The following is a 9,429-nucleotide window of genomic DNA, read 5'->3' as shown; positions in this document are numbered from 1 at the left end:
CATGCAGTTTTTTTTAATGAACAAGCAAATATCCCTTGTATTATTACTTTTAAAAATTCTTTGAAGTGTTAATTCTTCAAATGTTACCAAATGCAAGTAATTAAAGCAGAGCAGCATTTAACTTAAAGCTGAGCACATGTCTGCATTTTAACCAAGGAATTACTGAAAATTGTCATAATTTAATGTTACTCTTATTTTCAAACACACAGCCACTGTTTATGTAGTGTTGTCGCCACCTAGTGGACATACAACTAGAAGGCAATCAATCAATCGATTGAACTTGTGTTTTGTAATTTGCACCGCACAAAAGGAAAAACACCATAAAAATAGTACCCCTTTCCGTAACCCCATAAAAAATATGTCATAAATGTGTAAAGACAGGACTAAAAATGCAGATATTTAGGAAATGAGAACACATCATCATAAAAAAATGCAACAATACGGTAAGAAAACAGTTAAGTCATAAAAGATACATAAAATAAATAAAAAATAAAAAAACTGAAAGTTCATCCTGCCTAGATGCAGCTACATTCAAAATTATTCAACCCTCAATCAGGTTTATCAGCACAATGCACAAACTTTTGTTTGTTTTTGATAAACAACTCAAACAAGAACAATATAAAAAGCTCAGCACAGCCAGTATTGCAGGTGGTTCTCCAAATTCAAGACAAAATGCCACTTTTATTGACTACTGCTGTCTAAAAAATTATTCAGCCCTCTAAATATAATCCCTCATAAGAGCACTCATTTGCAAATTAGGAGTTGCCTCAAGCACACCTGACATCACTAATCAAGGGCTTCATTAGTGGTATTAGATGCTTTAGTTAGAATGCAAGTACCTGGATTGGAGTACATAGTGACGTTTGATTGCATGCTAGAAATATGGTCAAGAAAATTGTTCCAATGGTTTAGAGAGGAGATCAATGTCTTGCACAAACAAGGAAAAGGATACATAAGAATAATGAATTTTGCAGGTGATAAAAGTAAGAAACAGTTGCCACTGTCAGCACAGTAGCTAGCAGACTCTACTGAACATGCTTGGTAGCTTTAGCTTATTTTGAATTTAGAACATTTTAACTGATTTCATGTATAACCTTTGCATTAAACAGCCATGTACAAGGGCATTGGGCTTCAAACACATTTATTATGAGTGTTTGAGGAAAGAACAATTGGAAGGTTTTTTTCCTTTTTTTAAATACCTGATTTAGCTGTTTTACTTTTAATCTGGCATTTGTTATCCATTTTTGGGAAATCACCACAGACTTTCTTAAAAGCCTTGTTTTACCCAAAGTTTTCATCAAGTCTGTAAGCCTAAGTGTTATGTTTTCAAATTCAGAATGGAATATGCTCTTGTAGCATAATATGTCTTTAAGCATTTTGAAAGTCAAGGCTATGTGTCATTGCTTTGCCCTTATCAACATTATAACCAGTGCCAAGTGAGATACAGTTTTGGGAGGCTTTTCACTTTGGGTCACACTGTCCTCCTGAGGGACACAGTCATTCACTTAGTTCTTAATGTGTATGGCTCCAGATATCTTCATTGTAATTAAGATTAAATACAGTCAATTAGAGAGACAGGAGTCAGCAAACACAGCCACAGAGAAATTATGGCACCCAGTCACACCAAACTCACTATAGTAGAGAAGAAAATCAAAATATCTGAAAAAAAGAAATTGCATGATCCCTGAAACTGCAGTCAAAGAGTCGTTCATAATGTCTGTGTGGAGTGGAAGCTAGAGGAGGAGCATTCTTTAATCATCCCTTGATCTGTGCACACAAAGGGGTCTCTGGAGTAAGACAAAACAGAGCTTTTAAGATAAATTATTGCTGACATTTGGTGGTTGTGCGGTTCCTCCTGAAACTGATGACTATCCCCTATAAAGAGCAGACTGGAGCATTATTGTTCAGTTTTACCCCTGTTTTTATCCCTTTAGGTTAGTCAAGTCTGAGTAAAACTCTTCATTTTGAAAGTGTCCTATTACTTATACACCTTTAACTATAATCAGAATAGCAAGTAGAAATTGGGGGGAAATATTCAAAGTGCTTACAAGCAGATGTTTTCAGTTGAAATGTATAAATCTGGACAGACCAACAAACTATCAGCATTCTGAACTATGTTTTGAGGTTAATTTCATGTATTACAACGTCTAAACTTCCTTTACTGTAAATGAACATAACTGTAATCAGCTAGAAAGTGTTTGCTTTTATTATTATGAGTAGCTGCTTTTCGTATGATTGTGAAATCCTTTGTGGCATGCGAACCACTTGATAAGAAGCTGCCTATCAGGTGTCTGAGGTTCCCTGTCTCCACGGAGAACGAGCTGTTGCAGTTACAGCAGGAGGCACTGCAGCGGCAAATGCGCCGCTCTCCCTGGACATCCCAGCGTGTCTCTATGTTTGAACGTTTTGCAGACTGAAGCTATAATGTGGAAATCGATGGCAGTTTTCCTGCTCCTGACAGTTTTGTTTTTCTGTGGATGCTCGAGTTTTGTGTGCCCGAGGACCTGCCGCTGCTTCTCCAACACCATCAGGTGCAACAACGTAACAGAAGGGTCAGTGCTGATAATGGACCACAGGGATAAAAGACTGTAAGTTCATCACAGGTCTGGGTTTGCGAAAATGAAGCATGTGAGGTGATGTGTGCATGTCTTGAAACGCGTGCAGTGACGGGGATTCTTTTTAAAGCATTAATTCATCTGATGTAGTAATCCAAAACTGATCGCATGGAGTGAGGATACCTACAATAGTAAATCCTTAGTTACATGCTGAAATGTGCTCAATTTTAGATTGAATGCTACTCTAATGGCTTTTGTAAATTCCACATTTTATTAGAAGTATTTGGTAAAATTTGAAGAATTAGTTGCGCATTTCACAATCTGGTCCATACTTTACTCCCAAAACATAACCATATGAGTTTTTTTTTTAAACTATCAATATATACTTTGAATATCCTGTCAACACCACTGGTCCTAGTTAAATGACAGTATTGACCTGTTCGGTCAATTAACAAGTATATACAGCTAATTTAGGGACAGCAATCATCAACTGTATTTTAGTCTTTTAAATTAATATTGTTTGGCCATTGTGCAGCATTTTTTGTACCTATGATCTATGCTCACTGACAGAACAAAAAATATGGACAGACCTCTATTCTTGAGAGAGGGCCTCTGCTTCCAAGTAATGTTCTGTGCTTTACCTCATCTAGCAAAAATACAGCACACCCTATTTTTTGGGAAAACAGAGCAACTTGCATGTGGCAAATTTAATTACCCATGAAGAAAATGCCAAGGTGTTCTCACACAATCAAGTGCGCTGTGCATCTGCTTATGGTTTCTGGGCCTCAGAGTTCTCTTGTAGAGCTCACCAGATTGCCACAGGCCTTGAAGGTGGGAAAACTTGACCTATTCTCTGGTAAATCACAGAACCTTGAGTCACTCCTGATAACTGTCCATGAACATCAAGGCTAACGGCCTCATGCATGTATCATACGCTGCCAACATCTTGTAGATATGCATCTCAGGAAGTTTGTCTTTTGTCAAATTACAAATAAAATAACATTATTTTTGAGGTTTTTAAAAATTTGTTTCTGGAATATCATGTTTTATGTGTGCAACAAAACAAAACAAACATAAAACAGATGTCGAATGGTTGGCAGAGAGATTTGTTGTATGTTTCACAGGAGTAAGAAAATACAGTGAGAAACTACAACCATAATAGAATATAAATGTATTCTAGTTGTATAATAAGGATTTACTGTATCTGAGGGGCTTCAACTAATCCTGGGAGTCATACCTTAATAAGATGCCTTCAATTATTTATGAAACCGTCCTCCTCTTTTTCTTTTTCAGGTTCCTCTATCACCTGTCTTTACAAACTATTTCTAGCCATTCTTTTGAGAGTCTGAAAAGAGTCCAGACGATGTAAGTGTATATATTTTTTTCCAATTACAAAGTCACACTGACTTAATGGTGGTACTTGTTGAGTCATTGCTATTTCTCTCATATGTACACCACAGCATATAGTCAGAATGGGGCTGGGCAACCTGTCACATAAAATGTGACACTAGATTTGCATTAATTTTGTAGCAAAAGCTCACAAACAAACTTGGTCATAGATTAGTTTACAGTCATGATGCCTAAAGATGCCATCATGGTTTCTTTTCATTGAGTATGGCACATTAAATGTAAATATTGTTCACTTAAACTTGATTTCCTTGTTTGTGCGGCACACAGTGAGATTGCTCAAAGTGTCACCCTGAAAACCATTGAGACATTAGCATTCAACAACCTTTTCAACCTCTCTGAAATGTAAGTCTCTTCTGTGATTCTTTGAATCCCCTGAATCCATGTTTACTGTTGTGCAGCCCAGAATTGACTCATGCAAATATTGCTTTGCAGCTCAATCCAGAACACAAGAAGTCTGATGCACATTGACAGAGGGGCATTTAACAACCTTCCCAAACTTCGCTACTTGTGAGAACATTCAAAATTTACAGTGGGCATTTTCAATTTTTAATTTCAAAGATTTGAATAAATTAAGCAGAACCCTATGTATCTTAAATTTCATATAACTGTGTTGTGAGAATGCATTTGTTTGTGAGTCTGAATCAATCAGTCCAAGTCATTAAAAAGAATCAGTCTGGAGTTTGATTTATCACAAATATGTTTTCCCTTGTTATTATTTATAAGTCCTCAAATGTATTCCAAAATGACACAGTTTTCCATTTTCTTGACAGGAGCATCTCAAATACTGGTGTAACAGTTTTTCCTGACATTACATCAATCAATTCTCTTGAACCAGAGTTTATCTTGTAAGCATTTCTGCTGTTAAAGTCTTAGAGACAACCTTAATGCAAATCATTAAAGTACTTAAAATTGCATTGATACAGAGTAATTATTGGCAATTGATGGTGTGTAACAGTTCAAATTATTCTAGTTTTAACTGTGCTACTCTTGCAGGCATATATATGACAACCTTTATCTACAAGAAATACCTCCTAACACCTTCACCGGAATGACGAGAGAGTATGTTACGATGTAAGTGTTGCCATACGGATTTATTATGTCGCTTATTTCAAAGTGCATGTTTTTAAAATACCAAGACAGCAACCGTAGACCATTAAACATACACACTCTGTGATTTGCATTTGCAGGAACCTGTACAACAACGGCATAAGAGAGATACATGAGCATGCCTTCAACGGGACAAAGATCGATAAGCTGTATTTTGCTGCTTCTTCTTAAAAATGACTGTGTTTAATTTCAGCTCTCGCAGCAATAAAGTTCTGCTCCTAAACGCCACATTCTGTTATTTCTAAGGGTATTGAAGAATAATCGAAACCTCAAAGTGATCCACACGGATGCTTTCAAAGGAGCCACAGGCCCTGGAGTCTTGTAAGTGATATTTTAAGCCTTTTTAATCTCATGTAAAACTAAATTTGTTTGATTTGGAGTAGGGCGAGGAAGTAGTTTGCCAAACTGCTTGTTTAGATTTTAGACTTTTTCTGTTGTTATAGATTGGCTGTATTCTGTATGTAGAGTTGAGGTATGATTCAATGATATTTGAGGTCAAGCACTTCTGAGCTGTTATTCTTTTCATCAGTGGCCAAAATTATTCCTCATGCACTTCTCAGATGCTTAATATACTCATTATTGTACACTGTTTATAATCTAACGCAGTGTACAAACAGTACAGTGGTCACAAAAAGACCTTTACATCACATTGTTGTCTGTGTTATTTCATAGAGACGTCTCTGCAACAGCTCTCACAAAGTTACCATCACAAGGACTGGAGTCGGTTCTGGTCTTGCTAGCTCAGTCAGCATATGCCTTGAAGAGCCTTCCTCCCCTCCAGGGCCTGTGGAGCCTACGAGAAGCTCACCTCACCTACAACAGCCACTGCTGTGCACTGCTGAGCTGGAACACTCACAGGTGATTTAGGTGCATTTTAAAGGCTAATCAAGGTTGGATTTGTTCATGGATTATCTCAGTAAGCTCTGCACCACAGCTGCTCCAATTTCTCACTCACTACTGTAGAAGTACCACCAAAAACAGAATCCTATTTAAAATGTGAAATGCAGTATAATATTTTACAGATGTTTGGTGTTTTTCAAGCTTCAGTGAGTCAGTTGAGGATTTTCTCCTTTTCTTTAGGGACTTTCCAATTAATCCTGCACGGAATAATGGCTCTACATCCTGCGATGATCCATCAGCAAGGTAAAATGTTTTGGTTGTGTTTCATTTAATCTAAGATTTTGCTTTTAGTTTCAATATTTCATGTAAGATTTTATTGGCACCACCTTGGAAAAAAAAAATTCTTATTTTGTTTATTGAACCGAGGCAATACCATTCCAATGCACTTCTTATGACATTCTGTGAATATCTCCTCTATTCTGTGAGTGCCCTCAAAAAAATAAATAAATAAACACATTTGGTGTTCATACAGTTTTTTAACTGATCCACGCAACACTTTTCCAACATTGTCGTGCATGGTCAGGACAGGAGGAAAAGAAGGTGAGGGGAGATAAGGGAAAAGGGACAGTGGGAGTAAGAGCTACATATCAGAAATCTTTCTCCAGACTCCACATTTAACAGACCTTAACAACTATCTATTCTGAATATTTAGTTTAAGATTAGCTAATCAGAACAATTTCCTCGCCTTTGTCTTCTGCCTCAATACAGGGTTCAGCATGTGATCGGAGGCTCAGCAGACTCAACTCTACTTATGGACATGCCGTTTTTCCCAGAAATTGACCTGCTTGTGGAGGATGATGGCTTTGGAGATGTGAATTTCCATTATCCAGAACTGGACTTCTGTCAGACCCGACCAACATTAGTTTGCACACCAGAAGAAGATGCTTTCAATCCATGTGAGGACATCGCAGGCTTCGGTTTCCTCAGAGTGGCTATTTGGTTCATCAACATCCTAGCTATCGCAGGTAACCTGACGGTGCTGCTGGTTTTCTTTACCAGCCGGAACAAGCTGACGGTGCCTCGCTTCCTCATGTGCCAGCTGGCCTTTGCTGACCTCTGCATCGGGGTTTACCTGCTGATGATAGCTACAGTAGACTTGCGAACTCGTGGTCGCTACAGTCAACATGCTATTGAGTGGCAGACGGGGCCTGGCTGCAGTACTGCAGGCTTTCTGTCTGTGTTTGGTGGGGAGTTGTCAGTCTACACGCTTTCCACCATCACTCTGGAGCGCTGGCACACCATCACCAACGCTCTGCAGGTGGAGCGCCAACTGGTTCTTAAGCAGGCAGCAGCTATAATGGCAGCTGGCTGGCTTGTCTGTGTAGGGATGGGGATGCTGCCCCTGGTTGGCGTGAGCAGCTACACCAAAGTCAGCATGTGCCTACCCATGGACATAGAGACTCCTCTGGCTCAGGCCTTCATCATAATCATTCTGCTCTTCAACGTGGGTGCCTTCATTGTCGTGTGTGTTTGTTATGTGCTGATCTATCTGGCTGTGAAGAACCCTGAGTTCCCAGGAAGAGGCGCTGATACCAGGATTGCAAAACGCATGGCTGTGCTCATCTTCACAGATTTTCTCTGCATGGCTCCCATCTCCTTCTTCGCCATCTCCGCTGCCTTTAAGGTTCCCCTCATCACGGTTACCAACTCCAAGATTCTGCTCGTCCTTTTCTTCCCCATCAACTCCTGTGCCAATCCCTTCCTTTATGCTATCTTCACCAAGGCTTTCAGAAAGGACACGTATCAGCTCATGAGCGCCATGGGCTGCTGTAAAACCAAGGCCAGTGTTTATCGCATGAAGGCCTACTGCTCAGAAAACGCAATCAAGAGCAACTTTGGAGCCAATAAAAACGGATCCCAAACAGGAGAGAGGCTGAATGCCCTGACACATCAGAACCGCCAGCTGAAAGAGGAAGGAGAGCTCACCTGAAAAGAGAAATGTGAAACTCTTACTTTTGCACTAAAGAAACTGAAAATTGGATTTCAAAATAACAATTCATCATCTCTCATGTTGACATTGCAATGTCGGGCTGTACTGTTGAAGATATCTGGGGTTTTTAGCAGAGAGTTGAACTGTATATTATTTTTTGAACTCCGTTAACTCCAATAGATACAGTGGAGGTTTGGTAACTGGATGTATTCACTTGCCTTTGACCCACTGAAAAGCTGTTTATGACAGAAAAATCCCAAGCAAATACCAACATTCATGGCACCTGTTTGCCAGTCAAGTGTCAGAGTAAACCCTACATTGCCATAACTAATTATTTCCACCAAATGTGTGCCATGAAAAAAATATCTGTGGACTTCAGATAAATAGAAATCTGCAGGTGAAAGCTCCATAGCAGCTACTTAATGGAGCTAAATGGATTGTTTTGCCAGAAAGAATCATGAATCTGAGCATCTCAGTGGATAAACAGAATGGAGAAAGCTTTAAATTACCCAATTGAACATCTGAAATTCCAAATTAGTAAATAATAATAATATCTTACACAATTGTATCTGTTCTTTTAAACGTAGGAGAATAAGCATTTGTAGTTCCAGCACTCTTAGAAGACCAACGACACATCTGTGAGATTAACATCTTTGTTAATGAAGTTGCCAAAGCTGCTTGTTGTACTTTGTCCTGTTTTTCCTGACGTGAAGTTAGTGGACATTTTCAGGGAACAGGGTCACCCTGTCAGACATGTCTATCCAGATCACCATGTGGTAGAATGCCTGATGTAGCATGCTGTCTGGACCTACTTCTTCGATGACAAATGGTGGATTTGTGGACATTCAAGTGAAGGTCTTGTCTGTAATTGACATCGAGCAAGCCAACAGCTCGTTTTTCATCACTTGTGTCCTTTGAATATCACGAGACTTTCAGGTGAACTTTTATACTTCAAGGAGTGTCTGAACTGGGTCACACTATCATTAACCTTTATAGCCACACCTGGTAGGGTGTGAATTAACTTAATGGTGATGAATTTGTCACCAGGTGAACAACTTAGAAAACTTTTGGTTCACAGTTAGCTAATTTCAGAAGAGATCTTTAAAACTTTTCTTTCTGATTAACACCATTTGCATGCTGCCTGTATGTCTAAGTGTATATTACTGGTTTCCAGCTCAGTTGCCAAATGTGACCACATGGTGGAGGAGTTGGACAGATTACGCTGAGTTTTTTGATATATGCATTTATTTTTTATTTTATTTATTTCTTGGAGATCTTAAAATAGAAATGAAAGTAGATCGATGAACGTGTAAATCTGAATATGTATAAATGTGCATAGTGGTTATTACAAGGTGATATCTGTATCTTATGTTTTTGTTGTTTTCTGAAAAAAATGAGAGCATATGTGGAAAAAATAACCTTAAAATAAATTTAACAAGCGTATAAACTAAAAATATCTAATCATGTCTTTGAGTGTCTGTACCTTTCTGTTGTTTCCTGCGGTGTTGGGGTTGTTTTTGTGCGTTT

At 38.6% G+C, this 9,429-nt stretch overlaps 1 protein-coding gene across 1 annotated transcript; it reads left to right on the top strand.

Annotated features, from left to right (window-relative positions):
- The first annotated feature begins 4,649 nt into the window (after positions 1 to 4,649).
- Positions 4,650 to 9,350, top strand: lhcgr (luteinizing hormone/choriogonadotropin receptor). Its single transcript, XM_051960159.1, has 6 exons — positions 4,650 to 5,036; positions 5,153 to 5,221; positions 5,319 to 5,393; positions 5,745 to 5,930; positions 6,153 to 6,215; positions 6,681 to 9,350. Exons 1-6 carry the CDS (start codon positions 5,014 to 5,016, stop codon positions 7,900 to 7,902), a joined length of 1,638 nt encoding a protein of 545 aa, XP_051816119.1. The 5' UTR covers positions 4,650 to 5,013; the 3' UTR covers positions 7,903 to 9,350.
- Positions 9,351 to 9,429: the final 79 nt, after the last annotated feature.

The sequence above is a fragment of the Acanthochromis polyacanthus genome, chromosome 15, assembly GCF_021347895.1.
Source record: "Acanthochromis polyacanthus isolate Apoly-LR-REF ecotype Palm Island chromosome 15, KAUST_Apoly_ChrSc, whole genome shotgun sequence".
NCBI classification, from domain to species: Eukaryota; Metazoa; Chordata; class Actinopteri; family Pomacentridae; genus Acanthochromis; species Acanthochromis polyacanthus.
The sequence above is the reverse complement of the archived record's forward strand: the minus strand, read 5'-3'. Positions and strand labels throughout refer to the sequence as shown.